The 19,394-nt window shown below is 53.1% G+C and overlaps 1 protein-coding gene and 1 long non-coding RNA gene across 5 annotated transcripts in view; one reads left to right on the forward strand and one right to left on the reverse strand.

The window, feature by feature from the left end:
* Positions 1 to 16,492, reverse strand: part of LOC309843843 — a 137,753-nt gene extending 121,261 nt beyond the window's left edge. For all 4 annotated transcript variants that reach the window (XR_014300364.1, XR_014300365.1, XR_014300366.1 and 1 more), the window contains exon 1: positions 16,404 to 16,492. This is a non-coding gene — a long non-coding RNA (uncharacterized lncRNA). The remainder of the gene's footprint in view (positions 1 to 16,403) is intronic.
* On the forward strand, positions 15,670 to 18,959 carry GBX2 (gastrulation brain homeobox 2). Its single transcript, XM_082689793.1, has 2 exons — positions 15,670 to 16,624; positions 17,667 to 18,959. The coding sequence occupies exons 1-2, from the start codon at positions 16,102 to 16,104 to the stop codon at positions 18,188 to 18,190; spliced, it is 1,047 nt and encodes a 348-aa protein (XP_082545919.1). The 5' UTR covers positions 15,670 to 16,101; the 3' UTR covers positions 18,191 to 18,959.
* The last annotated feature ends 435 nt before the right edge of the window (positions 18,960 to 19,394 follow it).

Genomic DNA, 19,394 nt, shown 5'->3' on the forward strand with positions numbered 1-19,394 from the left:
AGAGTCCTGAAACAAAGCAGAACCCCTTCAAACATACTGACCTTACATTTCTAAACTGATAAATGATGATCAGTTATTAGGTTTCCCCAAATTACAGCTTCGAATGACAATAAGATTCACAGAAGGAACCCCGGATGGCTCTCCATAGCTGCCTGGAGGGACTACTTCCTTCTTCAGTGTTTTCTCCTCCAAGAACTTCTTTGAACATGTAGATGTTCCCAAAAGAGCTAATCCCTAAAGTTCCTGGGGTTTAATTTTTGAGGGGTGAGGGGCACCTGGATGGTTCAGTCATTTAAGCGTCTGCCGTTGGCTCAGATCATGATCCCAGGGTCCTGGGATCGAGCCCCGCATGGAGCTCCCTGCTCAGCGGGAGCCTGCTTCTCCCTGTCCCTCTGCCTGCCACTCCGCCTGCTCATGCTCGCTCGCTCTCTCTCTCTCTCTCTCTCTCAATAAATAAATACAATCTTTTAGGAAAAAAAAAAAGTCCTTGGGTTTAATCACTCACCGATTGAGTCCTTTGCTCATTGCTTTAACCCATCCTGACTGAGCCTGCCCACCTTGGGGCTGAGGGCCCATCCTCAACAAGACAGGCTCAAAGGCTCCTCCTCCTCCTTGGACAGCTCAGAGCCAAGCAAAGAAGACCCACTCATCAGCCAGGCTGCTGGACAGAAACTGGCAAGTGGTGGGGTGGGCTGTGGAGAGGAAGGGTCCCCTTCTCGGCCACCCTGGCTTTGGCTCTGCAGCACATGAGAGATGCTGACGTATTCCCAGGGCAGGTGGGCGTTCAGGCATCTCCCCATCCCTCCCTCTCCCCACTGTGCCCTACACACCATCATGGAACTTCCACGAGAAGCACCCTCACCCCACTCCACCAGCCAGTCCCATTCTAGGTCAAGCCACGCCCATGCACAACAGGAACCTAGCGACGCTCTCCCAAGTTCTCCAGCTCATCAGGAACCTGACATCACGAGAAAAGGCAGAAAATAAACTGGTCCTAGAAATTCATTCAAATCCCCTGGGTTTCAGCGGCCGTCCACAAGTGCTAAATGCCTCTCCCAAAGGATGGTCATGGCTGTATGAGACAAAGAAGCCTCGTGTGACTGGGGCTACCTTAATCATCAGATGGCATGAAAGTAACTTACAGTGTTGCAGAATGCAATTACTGCTAGCAATTTGCTTCGTTTGGCCAAAAATAAAATACCTGTCAGAAATGTGTTGTTGGCAGACACCCGGGTGGCTCAGTTGGTTAAGTGTCTGTCTTCGGCTCCAGTCATGATCCCTGGGGACTGAGTCCCGCATCCGATCCCTGCTCATGGTTCAGGAGGGAGCCTGCTTCCCCCTCTGCCTGTGGCTCCCCTTGCTTGTGCTGTCTCTCTCCAACAAATAAATAAAAACTGTATTTAAAAAAAACAACTTGTTTTGATGACCCTCTAGTATGAGCCACAAGTATTTGGAAGTTGTGGAGTCAACGAGACTTGCGTAATTCTAGATAGAAAAGAAAGAGAAATGGAGGAGAGGGCGGACAGGGTGAAGAGGACGAGGGTGAGAGAGAGATAAGCTAGCTGAAATAAATATCCAAAAAGTCATTCTACTTTACTTTTTAAAAAATTTTTTAAAGTAATCTCTACACCCAACAATGGGGCTCAAACGCATGACCCCAAGATCAAGAGTCACATGCTCGCCTGACCGAGCCAGCCAGGCGCCCCAAGACATTCTACTTTAAAGCTAGAATTATCCTGGCTGACTTCTCTTCCAGTGAACAAAATGTACCCTGGTATTTTTTTTTTTTTTTTTATTAAAGGATCTAAAAATGTTTTCCATTCTTAAGCGGTTCCTACGGACATCATTACTTTTCTCTTTGAGTATATTACATAAACTCAATTCCATAAGATCTAAATTGTTTTTTTTAACTTCATATTTAGCTTTTAATGATGGATTCACATGGTTCAAAAATCAGATGGTAACAAAAGACTAAATGCTGTTTCCACTAAAAAAAGATAACAGAGGAATAGTTTCCTTCCGCTTTTATTGAGTGTCTTTGGCAGTACTACTTGTCATCCAAACCCTGAGAAATCAAAAATACACAAGTGAGGTTCTCCAGCAGCGGTGGTCCTGAGGAGGTCCGCCTCCCTGCATCCCTGGCCGTGTCCTGCCCAGGGCAAACCATCCACAGCACAGTGGGACCGTTAGACACCATCCACAGTCCATGGGCGACCAGTACATGGACACAGCACCCTGGGACGTGTTATGCCTAAAATTCTGAGCACGACATTGGGCTGGTCTTTGACTGTCTTTGTGTCTGCTTAATTTTAAGTTACATGATAATCATCAATGTAGCATGTTTTCAAGAAAATCAACACCACTGACTCCTTACAAAGAAGCATTTGCTAATTCCAGTAACTATATATAATTGCCACATTTCCAATCTCTGAAATAACCCTTTAGACACACATTGATGGAGAAGGCTGTTGAACTTTTGCAAATGACACTTAACCCTCTACAAAAATGGTGTAAAATATAGGCTTGGAGAATGAGCTGGTCTGCTCCAGTGACCGGTCCTGATGCGGGCCAGCTGATGGGAAGCTTAATCACTGTAATCGTAGATATTATTAGCTTGCCAAGTGCTTTACATCTCTTAAGGGCTGCCCAAGGACCAAGTGATAAACCAGGAATATTGCACCTTTTATCCCATTATTTCAAGAATGAATCATTCCTTACTCAAATTTTTGATATCCCCTTGGGGATAGTCAGAAACCCCAAATTATCAACTGTGATCAATACCGCATCTTACTTGAGGATTTAAGTCTACTTTTCCGACCCCAGGATTTTGTCTTCAAACTGTCAACATCGTTCTATTTTAAAACAAAAACTAATTTCACTGAATTGCTAAAACAAGCCTGGGGTTACATTGCTAGAGCCCTGCAGAGGGTTGCAAGGATTGAAACGCATTTTCATAGAATCCTGCAGGTGGCGCCATAAGCAAACGGTCTTACCCACGTCCACCAACCCGCTCTCCCCAGAATTAAAAACAAGAAAACGAGATTTTAGCTCACAGGAAAAAGGGGAGGAGAATATAGAAAAGCTACAGAATTGTGACGTATCATATAGAATTGCGCTACTATCATAAAAATTCAGTAATTAAAATATTGATTATGGAATTGCTACTTCCTTTGTAATAAATATGCACGTTTTATAGGCACTGTGTTTATAAATAAATATATTTTAAGATGACTCTTTTATGATGCCATAATGACAGACAGTCCTCATTTGTGTGTTAAACGTGTTCTTTAACAAAATTATACATTTACCATGGCAATGGGACTAGCCCGGCTTCCAGCCTCCATCTAATCTAACAGAATGGTATTTCTGCAGTCCTAACACTCTGCTTAATCACGCCAATAAAAAGAGTAGATTTCTTTGTAATGCAATTTGTAAGCAATAAACATGATTGAGAATGCAGTATTTGCTGTCGACTATGTTTAATGCAGGGTTTTAATTTGGTGTGTAATTATTCATTTAGTAGGCACTTTTTCCATTCACATGTCTTTGCCCTGTTCTAGAGAAAGTTGGTAAGTTTGCAGAACATTGGGGATGCAGGATTTCCACGTACACTATGCAAACCAGGGTTGGATGCAGATGTTATAGAAAAAGAATAATTTTTTTATCTGCTAAAGACAGGAGGTCACATTAACTGGTAATACAGACACATAAAAATGTGATTATGGGTTCTAAACAGAACGCAGTAGGCTCCTAGTTAACACAATGAGATTTCTAGGAAGTGATGCATAAATTCTTCAAAAATGACACATTTCTCACGTTTCATTCCAATTAAATTACTGAGGCAGCTAACAGCGATGAGCGCAAAGTACGGGGGTAAAATGAGGGTTTCTTCTTGTAACTGTATCACTGTGGAAGTATATTTTTATGAGAAGCAGTTAATATTAAGCTATTATTTTTCAACTGTGCTGGAAGGGATGTCTCGAGCCTTCCTTGCCGAGCGCTCCCCAGAAGAGTCTGCTCCTTTGTTTCTTGGGTGCACTAATAGGAAGAGAGAATTGCTGGGGCCCGCCCCCGCCCTCCTCTGTGGAGTCACAGGGGCCAGCCAGGAAAGGGGTCCCGGGTGTCCGTCCCCAGGGTCGGGCCCAACCGCCGCCCAGAGGCCTGCGGTCACGAGACTCCAAGGTGCGCCCACTTGCTCCCCGCGGCGCCGGGCTGGGGGCGAGCAGCAGGGCCGGGCACCCGCCCGAGATCCGCCAGCGCTTGGGGCTTTACCCCCCGCGGGCCGCTCCTGTCTCCGGTGTCCCGAGCGTCCCGCGGCCGCGCGGGGGGTTGTCGCCCAGGGTTGGGGGTCTCGAAGGCGGGCCTGGGAGCGCGGAGGTCCAGCTGAAGGGGCGGTGGGGTTCGGGGACTGCTCCCCCGTGAAGGAGAACAGAGGGGCGCGGGGACGCCCAGGGGAGGAGGAGGCGGGAGGCGACGTCGGAAGACAAAAGGATGTGCAGCTTTGAATTCAAAAAGATGTTTTTGAAAGCCTCGTCCTGGGGTTTGAAAGGCGCACCGAGGACAGCCATAGAGCGATCCCAATCAGAAATGCGATTTGAAGTCCTAATGAACTTGATTGCGTGAACATTTATAATCCCCCATGGCCCTAAATGAAATCAGATATAATCAGAAGATACGGGGAAGGGAGTGTTTACAGCCGACGCCGGGCGGCTGCGGGACGGGGAGATGCGGCCCCGGTATTGATGTCGAAAATGATGGATAACGCGGGAATGGCAAATATACTATTTGTCTAATGGCTCGGCAATTAAATTCCCCTGTAAATGACCCATGCCTCATTTCATCCTAATCTATGGAATTTTGATTGAATTCGTCAGCTCTAATTGAAAAATACTGCACTTTAATGTCTGCATTGCAGTTTCAGGACGAGAGTGGTTTTAATGAGACAGTGCCCCCCTGACCCGGGAATATTTGAGACTTTTATTCGGAATTTAAAGCCAGAAGATTGCTCAACTGAGCGCTGCGATTTCCTTTCCTGTATCCACGTCCATCTATCTCCAGACGCGATTTAATAAACGCACTTGGGGATAAATGCGCCCGCGACCCTCGCGCCCCTGTGGCATCCAAGGAGAGGCCCCTCCCTGGGACGCGAGCAAGCGGGGACCGGGGGCCAAACAGAGGCCGCAGGCGCGGAGGGGGGCGCTCAGAGGAGGGGCTGCTCTCTGGGGGGTGGGGAGGGGGAAGGTGCCCCGCCCCGGCTGCTGCTCTGGTCCCCGGGCTCAATCGCGGACCCAGGCCTCCGCCTTCCCAGGCCAAACCCAGGCGTCACCCCGGGAGGAGGTGGCCCAGCTGCCTGAGACCTGGGCACCCCAAGAGGGGGCCGGCCCCCGACGCGCTTTATATGCAAATGGAGAGGCGAAGCCATCCCTGAGAAATTAGCTACTTGCTGAAGCATATTTACTAGATTGAAATGAGTTAAAGAGAAACATTTTAAGTCGTTTAAAGGAGATAATTGGGCCACATTAAAACTGGAGATGTTTGCTCCTTCCAAAAAAAAAAAAAAGCCGACGGGGTGGGGCGGTAAAAGCGCCCCCAGCTCACACATCCGAAACAAGGACTCGAGGCGACTGCTGCTCAGAGACCAGAAGTGCGGGAGTGCGCGGGATCCCAGCCTGCCGGGACCTTGGCCGGGCGCCCCTCCAGACCAAGTAACCACAGCAGGCCTCCCCGGCTCCGAGGGACCGATCCCGACCGCGGCCCGCAGGGGGAGCCCTGGAGCCGGGTCCTGCGGCGAAAACGGAGCTCCGAGAGGAAAGGGGCGGTCAGACCTTGGTCCTGGTCGCGCACCCGCGTCCGTTCCCTCAGCTTCGTCCATCCTAGTACCCCAGCTACGTTCAAAATTCTGACGGTGGGATCGCGATGGGAGCCCTGGGGACATGGAGTTTGGGGGGAAGCAAGAGGCAAAGTGCAAGGGTTGCCTATCCCTTCCCCCAAAGAGTTGGGGATCTAGGGTTTGTTTATTACGTTAACAGAATTTACAGAGCTTTTATTCAAAATAAAATAATCTAAAATGACATAGAGGCCATCTTCCCAGGAAGATAGTGCCTTATGCCCTTCTGATGCTCAATTTGGTGACAAGGGCCCACTGCCAGGAAAGCTCCCAGGGCCAGGAACTGCCTCTGCGCCGGTTGCAGTGCATGTTGCAGTGCATGCAGAGGGGCTGACACTGAACCGACCTGGGGGCGGTGCTTTGGGACCTCCAACCCACCCCTAGTCGCGCATGTTCAGTACTACACTGCAGCCTGTTCCATGGGTGGCCTATGGTTTGTCTTTAAATGCTCGAGAGTCTTGTGATCAGAGGCTGCCCTCAAACCGATACTCTCCCTCTGAGAGCGCAGGCCTGCGCCCCACGCTGCCCCACATCCATACAGCACTCTGCAACGCCTCTGGCGCAATGCAGCTACCCTACCAGGCCACCATTCCGGGCCAGGCCCCCTGCCAAGGAATGCCACGCGATCTAATTCAGTTCCGCTGCAAACCGTGGCGGAAGCGCTGTATTAATGACCCCCGTTTTAGAAAGGCAGTCGGGCCGCTGGTGGGAGAGAGCCGGAGTCCCCCGCCCATTATGCAGGTGGGGCAACAGAGGCCACCGTGTGCTGGGCGGTGCGTGCATGCGGGTCAGGCCCGGATGTCAGAAGGTTTCTCATCCAGCCACTTCCTGGATGAGGCTGCTCAGGATGAGTCAGAGTCAGGAAAATTGGGGTTGTAAAGACAGCCGAGGTGGGGTTCCTATTATCACATCCCAAATCGGATCATACTTCCTAGCACTGTGTGTGTCTGAATTTTCCCCCTCATTTGTGACAAAGGCTTCTCTTGTGCTCTAGATGTTTATAATGAAAAGAAAAGAAAGAAAAATGCATTTTTTCTTATGCAGTTGTAGGCATGGAACAAAAAAATAGACGTCTCAGTCCTTCTTATCCCCTGAGAAGGGGAGTCGGGGATCCACTAACTCCCCCGGCTCAGCGGAACCCAGGCTCCAAAGCAGATGCCATTACTTCCATGGCCCATAGGGGGCGATGTGGATCCCTGAGCGCTCTGCACACCCGCGTCGCTTTTCAGGCTGTTACTCCTTTGGAAATTGTGAAGCCTCAAATAAAAATGTTTCCTGTCATTCCCTCATTAATTTATTAAGATACATAATAACACATTTGAGCTCTGTTTACAGATAGGAAATAGCCCTGTTATTTCATTAAATTGAAAATGTGTAATGTGAAATTTGTGTTGCAAAATACAAGTATTCAGTTCATTACATTTTAAAGTATAAATTTCCAAATAACATTCAATAAAACGAATGAACTGAATTGGAATGTTTTTTGGGTTAGAATGAAGTTGAACTTTTAAGTCTCTCATTTCTTAAGTTTCCTGAGGTTTTTCTTGGGTTTTGGTGGTGGTGGTGGTGGGTGTTTGTTGCAACCTTTTTTAAAGGTTTTATTTATTTACTAAACAGAGATCACAAGTAGGCAGTTGTAGAGAGAGAGAGAGAACAGAGATCACATCCTATGAACAGAGATCACAAGTGGAGAGAGAGAGAGAAGGCAGCAGGCTCCCCACTGAGCAGAGAGCCCGATGTGGGGCTCAATCCCAGGCCCCTGGGATCATGACCTGAGCCAAAGGCAGAGGCTTTTACCCACTGAGCCACACAGGTGCCCCTGTTTGTTGCAATTTAAGTAGGTCTGAGAGAAACTCAGAACAGGGGGGAATTATAAAAAGCAAAAGATAAGCTAGGAGTATCACATCACAATAACAGAAATTTAAAATAGTCATCTCAAAAACAAAATATAATGACTAGAAGGAGAGGGCATGGTGAGCAAGGGCGGGGGAGGGGAAGTCCCTGAACTCAGAGGATGCATCAGATTGGTCACATGAAGTCAATCACCCTCCCTCTCTGAGCTACCATGATCAATTTCTGCTGGTTCTGAAGCTTACCGTTCATTATTGTCCCAGATTATGGAGAACAGAAGGTTTGTCCGGGTGGAGATGAGCCGGATTGCTTCTGGCTTTGGCTCACTTCCCAGCAGAACCTAGTTTTTCACACATTCCCCAGGGGGAAGAAGAGCCTGAGGCAGAGGGCTGCAGGAGGCCCGCTCCCCCCCCCCCCACCCTGTCCCTGCCCCACTGTCATTTCCGTCACCACTCTGGAAGGCAGCTCTGCTGCGGGCTGGTTTGAGCAGGCCTCAGATACCCATAAGGGCCCCCAGAAGCAGCCTCCGAAGCCCTCTCTTGGTTGTCCGTGGCAATGTCCTTGCAGGCCGCCGTCACCCTCAGTGTGGAGATTCACGTGAATAACTTCCCTTCGAAGGGTGTTTCAAAATCACTGCGCAGAATAAACAGTAGATAGTGAGGTATGAACAACAGGCCTTCTTTAACTCCCTGCTGGAAGGAAGGAGGAAGGGGGGGAAGGAAAGAAATGAGGAAGGAAAGAAAGAGGGAGGAAAGTGTGCTACACACACACACACACACACACACACAGGCAACATGCCCCACAGAAAGAAATGTTTTCATTTCCTGCACAACCCAGACGTGTCCCCTAGGACAGTATGGGGACAGCATTTGAGTTTTTCTTGATTTTTTTCTTCTGGGCCTGAAGGAGCTCCTCTTTCCTCGGTTCTAGCAGGTCGGGCCTGGCCGAAAATACTTCAGGATGTTGGCCTTTGCTCTCTGTCCTTGCTCTTGGCTCCTTCTTTCCCTAAAGTTCTGGGACTTCAGGACACACCCACAAGGGAGATCACTGTTGGCAGCAGAGTCAGGCAATTCAGCTCCCCTGTGTTTTCTCAGAGGACAAGTGAGGGAAATTCCAAGATTCTTCTGTCTCCAAGGTCTAGCAGGTGAGTATCTCCAATTATTTCTGCCATCGCCACCACCAAGGGGCTGTATATTTAGGGAACCAGAGGCAGCGGGGACAACCGAGAGGCCTACAAACAAGGGCGCTCTCCTTCCTCTAGCGCCGCAAGCTTCTCCCGGCAGTAGCGGAGGGAAGCAAGACAGTGAGTGTGTATATGTAACAAGGAAACGGTGTTCGTTTGTCCCGGCCTGGCAAATACAGGTGCCTGCTGACATTTTAACTTCTCAAGCCTCGCTGAAGGAAATCGGCTCTCTCTCTTTTGGCCAGTGGCCTACAGCTAACCTCAGGTCAGCGAGCAAGAGCAAAGGGGACAGGTGAGTCAAAGAGCGTGGACAGGAGTGTTAAGTCCCGTGGTCAGTCTCCAATGACTCTGGTGCTCAATGTCTTTTTCACCCCTCAAATGAGAGTCAAAGATCTACACTGGGCTCTTCGTCCAATGTGGAATGTAATGATCCCAGTGGCTTTGGAGCAAGCACATTTCTTTTCCCTGGTTCTTCTGTAAGCTGGGTGTTCTGTTGTAAGCCAAGTGCCCCTGGCTGCTTTTTTTTTTTTTTAGAAGGGGTTGGCATCTATTGTGAGCTCCCTCCAACTGTGGGCTAATAGGGGGGCTCTTCCCAGCCCCCAACAGCACAGGTTCCTTCCACCCTCTCCTTGTGAAAGCCTGACATTTAAGGTGGCCCTCCTTGAGTTGCTGTCCCTACTAGTCACAACTGTCCTTCTGGGAAACCTCAGAGGAGCTAGGTTGGTCAGGTACACACGCAGTCACCTGGAGTCTTTCCAGATGAGGTTAAAGCAAAGTGCAATTTTACAAAGACATCAACCCCCCACCTCCCGCAGAAATCCACAAGAGGAACAGAGGCCATTCTCATGCTCCCTCCCCAGTTAGCCAACTTCTCTCCCCTGCGTTTACACCCAAGGCCTCCTCTTAGTCTGGTGACCTCCTCTCTAGGTGCAATTTTCCAATCGGAAGGGGCGTGAACGAAAGCAAGCGCGGGCTCCGCTTTGCAAGTAGTTCTCGAAGGAGGGCAAACCGAGTTCCGCCTCCCAGCGATGGCCGCTTTTTGTTCGGTCCCCCAGAAGTTAGAGTTGCAGCACAGCCCCTGATGTGCGTAACTGTTGACCCAAACATTCTGGTTGCCTCTAGGGTGGTTTCGAAAGGGTTAAATGGATAAAGTAGAGGTAAACCGCGTCTTTTTAAAAAGACATGCCACCTCCAGGGGTGTCTGGGCTGTCGTGGGGAGGCGGCAGGGGCCCTGCTTCGCGAGAACCTGGGGGGTCTCCCGATCGCCAGCCATAGGGTGACGCGCGCGAGTCCTTGGCCGGCTACACCTCGACACGCGGTCCCCCTCTCCCGAGCTGGGAGCTCGCGGGGTGCACCGCTGAGCCCGACGCTTCCGACTTCAGCATCCATCGGACACCAGCCGTGTCCAGCCCCGGACCTTCCAGGGGAAAGCGGACGGGCCGGGCCGCGGACACCGCAGCGGCCCCTGGCGTCCCAGGAGGCCTGCTCGCCAGGCGGCCCCCGATTCCCCAGTCCCGCCTGCGCCCCTCCTCACCCCTCTGTGCCCTCCGCCCGCCTCCCAGGCCGTCCGGTTCGCGGCCCCTGGATTAGCATATCTGTGAAGTCCCGCAAACAATGCCCGCTGTGCGGGGAGATGAAAGTCGGGCGCCCGGTGGCTGGGGGTCGTTTGAAGTCCCCGAAGGTGGAGCCGCGGGAATCTGAGGGGACTGATGGGAGGAGATAGAGCCAGGTGAGAAACGCCGCGCGGCCAAGCGCCAACCTCCCCAGCGACCCAGGGCTAGGGTCTCGGAGACCGCACGGCCTCCCGGGCCCCCGGAGCAGCCAGCCCCGGACCCCACCCAAGTGGACGCTCGTCCTGTGCGGCCCCGCACGAGCACTTGCAGTCCTTGTCGTCCGCGCGTCAGTTTCCGTCCCCCAACTGCAGCCCTCGGACCCGGTTCGCTCCGGCCTCAGCCCGACGCTGGGAACCCCGGGGCGGCGGGCCTCAACCCCCGCTAAGGATCCTCCTTGTCCCACCCCACCCCCAGGACTGTGTGCTCGCGAGGCGATTAACGTTGTGCGCGGGCGCGGGGATTCCCGGGCCATCCAGTACCCCCAGTGGTCACGCACTCCCCACTCCAACCTGTGGGGCTATTCCCAAAAGCAACTAGGACCCCCGCCTCCGCCCTGGGACGCCTAGGCCGGGTGTCTGAAGCCGAGCCCAGGATGGAGTGACAGGTCAGCGCGTCCCGGCCCGCAGATCCCAGGCTCCCGGGCGGTGCAGAACCCTCCTCATCCCGGCGGCTAGATCCTATGAGGGCACGGCTCACAGACCACGAGCCCGTGGCTCCGTCTGTTACTGCGCACCGGGGTGGGGAGGGCGGCACAGGTGTTAAGGGTCAGGTTCCCCGGCCTTCGGGCCTGCGGGTAACACTTTCCAAGTCCCCCAAGAAAACACACACACACACACACACAGAGAGAGAGAGAGAGAGTCTCCTCTCTTTTACGTTTCTGATTTGCAGGTTTGTTTCTGCTACTTTGAGGGTGGGGGACAAAAAGCAAAACTTTCTACATAAGAATGTCTCAGCACACACAGTCCCGCAAAGTGTTTCTTCTTCAGGGCGCTTTAGAAAAACCCCCTGTCCTGCTTTCTGCATGGTCAAGGAGGAGAATAATGAAACCAAAGACTTTCATTTTATAAACCACTTGATCTTTGCTTGGGAAACTCTATTAATTGAATGGGTTTGCCTTTTTTGCCAGTCCCCTTTATCATTATTTATGGGCTTTAAATTGTTTAAAGTTCCCTTGACGTTCAATTTACAAGTTTGGGGACTTTTTTTGTTCTGCCTTTTGTCCTGGAGAAAGACATCGTGTTGGAAGTGCTTTGAAAAGCCAAACAGGAGAGGTTGGCAATGAAAGGGAAGCAGGCGAGATCCCTTTTAATTCCGTCCTGTTAGTGAATGGCTCTTTTACATAATTGCAGGAGCTATTTCAAAGCCAGCCAAGGGCTGACTTCACTTAGAACCACATGGAGTCTATTTTGGGCTTTCAGATTTAAAAAAAAAAAAAAAAAGGCTGAATAAAATAGTTAAAAAAGATGAGGCTTCAATGCTTTCTGCTACTTGCAAATTGGTGTGTCTGATGGGGAATTTTACACAAGCACCCCTTTGTAAGTGCGTCTTGGGCTTGGGAGGGACTGTTGTGGGTTTGCTGGGTGTGAATCCCAATTGCCCTTCCATAAATAAAACCCATCCCAAGCTATTTCCCAACGATTGCCAGGAGCAAGAGCCGCTGCCATGACCGAATGATCAGGCCACTCAAAGTCTCTATAAATAAAAACAACACGGTTGCCAGAGAAACCAGCCTCTCTCCCGGGACTGGGTGGCGGGCGGGAGCACCCGGCCCGCTGGGTCTGCGGGTGTCTCCGCACCCACGGAGACCTAGGGAGCCCACGGAGCCCCTTCTCCTCCACCGCCCGCGACCTCCACCCTGACCGCGGTTGTAAAAGGCGCGGTTCGCCGTGCTTCCTCCTCCGGGCTGGACTCCACGGGCCGACGCAAGTTTGCCACATGAATATTCATGTACTTGTGCGTTTAGCATTTTATACTCAGCCTCCATACACCTGCACGCGAACGTTGACTGGGACAGCCCCGAAGCGTGGAGACAACTTAATTACCATCACTTTTACTGACGTCTGAGGTTTTAAGTGGCTTAATACGGTCTTGACACCAGCTTGGCATCGGCCGAGGAAAGTGCGTAAGGGGTGGGCCAGCTTCATCCCCGCGGGAGTCTTCCTGAGAGGGGGAAAAAAAAAGTTCTCGGAAGTTAACTAGAGTTGGAGCACCCAGATGTGCTGGCGGTTGTGTCCTTCCTTTTTCCGAACCCGAGGGAGCGCGCGCGGTGGGGGGTGGGGGGGCAGGGGGGTACCTCTGAAGGCAAAGTTGCAAAGATCTGTGCCAGGTGGTTTTCCTGCGGAGCTTGGGCCGAGCCGAGTCACCCCAAGGGTTCTGCAGTTTGAGGCAGGTCCGAGGTAAGCAGGTAGGAATCCGAAGGATGGATAAGCCCTGTACCTGTCGCTCGCTACCCATAAATCTCTCAGAGGAGAAGAGGAAGAACTCTAGGGGCTTTTATTTTCCGCAGTCCCCGCGCTCTGAACGCTTTGCAGGTAGCTGAGGTGCCCCGAATGAATCTTGTTAATCACCGGCGAAACACAAGAATCCTTTTATGATGCGAACAGTCGTTTTCTGAGCAGTTAAGCATTAGATGAGAAAATATGACCGCATTGCATTCGAGAAAAAGCACACTAGTAAATAAAATTCATATTGATGAGAATTCTCTGAACTCACTAATAAAAGAAGATTAGTATTATAACCCCCGCAGTCAATACTTTCCACAGCAATTTATGGATGCAAATAATATGCCATCAAATTATTTCAAGTGTAGCTATAATTCAGCGGACCTAAATCTTCTTGCTGAACTTTAAATGTAGAATTATCACCAAAATAATCAAAGGAATCCCTGTCTCTCGGAGGGTAATCAGGCGACGGAAGTCCCTAGAACAATATTTTTACTGCGAAATAGCAAAGTGGATGGCAAATCTGCTCGGGTAAAATGAGTAACAGCTTACACACACACGCCAGTGTCAAGCCGCGAAGAGACCCGGCTGTAGCAACGTAAATCAAGCAAGAAGTCGAACATTTTTTTCTTAGTATTCAAAAAACAAGGTAACCATACCAGAGACTCTGTGCCTGTAACTATCCCATAATGAGAGGGAGTATTTATTATGCTCATAAAGAAATCAGCCTTTTGCCCTGGGCTTCGATTCCCCCCCCCCTTTCCTTTTCTTCTTTTTCTTCTTTTGTAGGAGTGGAGAAAGAGGGATAGAGCTTAAAGACCCCACAGACACCTCCTGCCCCGCGGATTCCACCGATTCCCCCTCACGCCGCCTAAGCCACCTCGGGGTCTGGGCGTGAAGGGAGTGCAGGCGGTACAGTCAGCGGCGTCCTAATGAATTCCTTTCAAACCGCCTGCCGCCGGAGCCATCTATTACTGCCGCCTGGAGTGGGGAAACGCGCTCGAGACGTCTTTGTCCGGGTGGCGGTGGGGCGGGGGGGAGGAGGCAAGCGGGAGGAGGGCGGCTGGCTGCGGGGACGGCGAGTTTTCCCAGCACTCGGGGGCGCCGGGATGCACCCTCCTCTCTTTCCCCCAGGGCCCTTTGGGTGGGCAGTGGGTTCCTGGCCAGACCCACAGCTTTAGAGGTGCTCTCGAATTAAGACGTCCCCCTAGGGGCCTTGGAATTAGAGCGGGAGAAAGAAGAGCGAGAAAGAAGAGCTTCAAGGAATAGGGTCGATAAATTCATAAAGATCGATTTATCTTTATCTCCCAATTAAATGTGCTTGTAAGTGATACATAACACACGTCCAACACGGGCCAACTCCCCAACCACTAGCTCCTCGGCGTGAGCTGATTTTTAATGACTGGAATAACAATGCCCTTCTCTCCTCTCCTCGCGAACCAGGTGTCCTCGGCCGCTCCGGGTGAGCGTCTTGACCCGGGAAGTTGGAGCCGAGGTCCTGCGGGCGCGTGGAAGCCCCGCGCGTACTGACGCGCACTGCACGGGCAGCCCTGGCCACTAACGATTCCGTTTTTTAAGAGAAATTCGAGCACTGCAAGTTTCGGGTTTTGTCATAGAGAAGGAGATAAGCACCTCACTAGCCCCCACTCTCTCCCCGCCAGTTCCCTTATTCCCAAATTCTGGGATTTTACCATTGTCGAGGCAGGGGAAACATCTTGAGGGAATCCGCTCCATCCTGCAGTAGGCAAAGGGGAACCGCGCGCCCTCGAGTCCTCGCTCAGGAAACCGGGTGGCGGCGCCGGGGTGAGCGCTCCCTCGGTTCTCAACGTGCTTAATTAGCGCCTATTTACAAAACGCAGCTTTTATTTGAGCAAACATCATAAAGCTTTCATCAGGATAATCTCACGTTATACAATCTGGAGGCACAGCAACTCCCCCTTCCTCCCCGAGGATGGAGCAGATAAAGGACTCGCTTTATTATCATAATTATCGTGGCTGTTATTTTGGTGCGCGCAGGCAAAGTGTGTAAATAGGTGCGATGATTAAGAATGTCATGAAAAATGAGAAGGGATCGCTCACAGGAGGGCCCAGGTCGGGATGGGGGGACCAGCAGCCTCCCCGCCCCGCCCGGGAGCCTGGGGGGGGGGGGGCGCAGTGAGGAACTCGGCCCGCTCCAGCCGGTGGCTGGGGCCTTCCAGCTCCGGATCAGAGTCCTGGGGGCGGATGTGAAGGGGCAGGACCTTGCTCCCAACTCTGGGGACCTCTTCTGGAGCACGGGCGCAGCAGCGGCACCCAACGCTAGGGAGAGCCCCGGACAGGTTTGTTCCAGGGCATTTGAGGGAGAAATAGAACGCCCCTGGGCCAGCCGCGGTAGGTCCCAACCCCGGAAGATGCCCTGGGAGGCGGCCTCGACAAGGACGTCGGGCCGCGGGGTTCGAGCCTTGGAGCTTTGGAGCCCACAGCCCTTTTCAAGTTTGCGCGGCGCGGGCCCGGCGCGCAGGTCCCGGCTCTCGGGCCCGCGCGCTTGGCCGGTGGCTCCCGCGGCCGGCTCCCGGCCAGCCCTGGTAGAAGGGGCGGAGCCCCGTTTTCGCTCCGCCCCCTCCCGGCGCAGCCAATAGGCAGTGGTGCCTGGCCCCACGTGAGGTAAGCCCGGCCGGGCAGCAGGCAAAATGTGAATGAGAAAGAGGAGCGCGATTTAAAGGTGCTGGCGGCGCCCGCCGAAGACAAGTGCGCCAGCTTCGCGCGCTCCCCAGCGGCCCGCGGGAGGCGACGGACTGCGGATCCGACAGACGGACGCACCGACGGCTCAGAGCCGGGGCAGAGGGTGGCAGACGAGACTCGCGCGGGCTCCGACGGGCAAGCGGCGGGCAGCTGCTCCAGCGAGCCCGCGGGGCCCGGGTGCCCTCTCCACTCCGGGGCGCACGGCCTCACCCGGCGTACCGTCCGCACGCGCTCCCGCCGGGCATGCAACCCGCTCAGGACTGAGGGTCGGCGGCGCCTGCTTTCAGGGTTCCGCTCGGCCCCTGCTCAGCGCACCCGGCTGTGCTCCCAGCGCCCGGGGGGCTTCCTGGCGGCGGCGCGGCGCGGGGACTTTTCGCCTCTCGCTGGCCTCTCCCGAGCGCGTCTATGAGCGCAGCGTTCCCGCCGTCGCTGATGATGATGCAGCGCCCGCTGGGGAGTAGTACCGCCTTCAGCATAGACTCGCTGATCGGCAGCCCGCCGCAGCCCAGCCCCGGCCATTTCGTCTACACCGGCTATCCCATGTTTATGCCCTACCGGCCGGTGGTGCTGCCGCCGCCGCCGCCGCCGCCACCCGCGCTGCCCCAGGCCGCGCTGCAGCCCGCGCTGCCGCCCGCGCACCCTCACCACCAGATCCCCAGCCTGCCCACCGGTTTCTGCTCCAGCTTGGCGCAGGGCATGGCGCTCACCTCCACGCTCATGGCTACGCTGCCTGGAGGCTTCTCTGCGTCTCCCCAGCACCAGGAGGCGGCGGCCGCCCGCAAGTTCGCGCCGCAGCCGCTGCCGGGTGGCGGCAACTTCGACAAGGCGGAGGCGCTGCAAGCCGACACTGAGGACGGCAAAGGCTTCCTGGCCAAGGAGGGCTCGTTGCTTGCCTTCTCCGCTGCCGAGGCTGTGCAGGCGTCGCTCGGTGAGTCGGCGGCGCGCGCGACCCCGGGCGCGGGGGCGGGAGGGGGCGGGGGCGAGCCAGCTCCGGGTTCCCGCTGGGGCCGAGGGGGCGAGGCCGAGCCCCCTCCCGACACCCCGCCCCGGCTTCCCCCTCCTGAGCGGCCAAGCTGTGCCGAGAGGCCTCCGGGGGGCATTTAGAGCCGAGCAACAAGCTAGGGGGTGGGGTGGCATTTAGCTCCCAGGGCCAGCTGCTGCGCGGGGCGGTTGACCTATCTGGCGGCGAGTTTGGAGGAGTCTAACCATCCCCTCCTGCGAGCCGTGACCTGGGGCCCCGGATAGGTTTCAGCCTTTAGGGGTGGCGGGTTGGGCTATGTGTCTCAGTAGTGCGTGTGCTGGTGGGTGGGTGGGGGCGCCGGGTTTGGACTCCCCCAAACCTATTAAACCCCTTTACTGGGCTTGCCCGGGAGAAGCAGATTCCTGGGAGGCTGTGCGTCTGCCGGTGTTTTGTGGTGTCTGGTGGGAAGTTCTCCTAAGGCTTCAAAACTTCCCTTTTGCCAACATTATCTGTCAAAAACAAAAAAAGAGAAATAAATAAAAAAGACACTGTCCGGGATCTATACCTCCCTGTGTCCCCACTTTGACTGCGATGTAATTGAGGCTCACTAAATTTACACTGCGGGGGTGGGGGGCAAGATGGATCATGAATTTCCTCTTCCGTCCTCACCCAGCCCCCACCCTGGGGACAAAGAGGATGCTCTCTTGGGCCTCAGGCCTCCGGTTACTTCTGCCTTAAGCTGCTGGAGGCTGGGAGGGTGCAGACGTGGCCTGGGGCCCCTTGAGTGATGGTTCTGGGCAAAGGGCCGTCGTCTGTACTGTCTTCTTTCCTCCTTTGAGCTTTCTCACGCGCCCCCCCCCCCTGCCCCTCAAAGGCCAGGAAATCACAATGTGTTAATGTCATAGAAAGACAATCCGCTAAAAGGGGAAAAGGCCCAAGTGACGGTGGGAAGGGGAAAGGAAGGCCAGTGTGCGAAATGTAATAAAACGCCGTTTGGTTTTGCTTTCAGTCGGGGCTGTCAGAGGGCAAGGGAAAGACGAGTCAAAGCTGGAAGACGACCCGAAGGGCAAGGAGGAGAGTTTCTCACTGGAGAGTGATCTGGACTACAGCTCGGATGACAATCTGACTGGCCAGGCGGCTCACAAGGAAGAAGACCCCGGCCATGCGCTGGAGGAGACCCCGCCGAGCGGCGGCGCGGCGGGCAGCACCACGTCCACGGGCAAGAACCGGCGGCGGCGGACTGCCTTCACCAGTGAGCAGCTGCTCGAGCTGGAGAAGGAGTTCCACTGCAAAAAGTACCTCTCGTTGACCGAGCGCTCGCAGATCGCCCACGCCCTCAAACTCAGCGAGGTGCAAGTGAAAATCTGGTTCCAGAACCGCCGGGCCAAGTGGAAACGCGTCAAGGCTGGCAATGCCAATTCCAAGACAGGGGAGCCCTCCAGGAACCCCAAGATCGTCGTCCCCATCCCCGTCCACGTCAGCAGGTTCGCCATCAGAAGTCAGCATCAGCAGCTGGAGCAGGCCCGGCCCTGAGGATCCAGGGAGAACCCGGGGCCTGGACCACCGCGGAGAAGCCACAGCTCTGGAGGGAACCGCGGTGGCTTCTGCCATGTTTGAAGCAAAACTCAAAGTCACCCCCACCCAACTTTGGACACCCCAAGCAAATTGAGAGTATATTCATTAAAAAGGCTTAAACGACTGCTTTTGAAGGGGCTACAGCTACACCTGAAGACACACTAAATATTTATTATACTATCCTACTTTGTACATAGATATCTATATAAACTGGATCTCAGCCGCAGTATTTTGAAAGTTATAGGACCAAACTACCCAGTAATATTCTCCACTCACATTCCAGAAGAAAACAAACCCTCTGCTGTAATCTTCCACGCATAGCAGCCTCCTTTCCATACTTTTCCAAAGGTAAACACAACACTCCAGAACAAACCATGGGGTTTACGCTCATTTTTGGTTCCATCTTCGTTTTGGGTTTTTTGTTTGTTTGTTTGTTTGTTTATTTGGTTTTTTGTGGGGTTTTTTCTTTTCTTTTCTTTTCTTTTTTTTTTTTTTTTTTTTTTTTTTTAGTTGACTGAAAAGCAGATGTTTTGGGGGCAGCCGGGAGATTTGCTTTGATTTGGTTTTGCCTGGCTTTCTTTCCTGGGGTTGCACATCCTATCTGAGCCATGTTTGAAGCACGTCTCTGTTGTGTTTAATTTATTTCAATGTAGCTTCTTTTCTTATAAGTTATGACATTTAAACAATCGCAGTCTTGTGAATAATAAAAAGGAGAGAGAGAGAGAGAAGGGGGAAAAAAAGACCAATCTCTGGGTCTCATAAGTGTGTCCAGATTTGACTGTTTCGAGGGCACTGCCAGGCTATGGCCAGGTAGCTGGTCTGGGGCCCGTACTGGATAAAAGTCCCCTGTCCTGGTCTCTGCAGGCTGGCTGGACACCAGCCATCTTGCACCTTACTACTAGGTATTTAAGTGGAGAGCGAGAGCTCTAGTTGGGTTTTTAATTTAAGGGAGCCTCTTTTTCATCCTAGAAAACTGACTTCTTCCCTTTTGCCTGCTCTAATCAATACCTAGGAGGCTGGCAAACTTCGGCCAGAGGAGGCAGCGGGCTCCCGGAGGAGGGAAAGCGAGCGCGGGTATTGGTGGCTTTTCACAGACTCCTGATGCTCTAAACCGACCACTGCCAGGGAGGAAAATCGTTTTCTTACCAACATCCCGGGTCGG

The sequence above is a fragment of the Mustela nivalis genome (genome assembly GCF_964662115.1).
Source record: "Mustela nivalis genome assembly, chromosome: 11".
NCBI lineage: Eukaryota > Metazoa > Chordata > Mammalia > Carnivora > Mustelidae > Mustela > Mustela nivalis.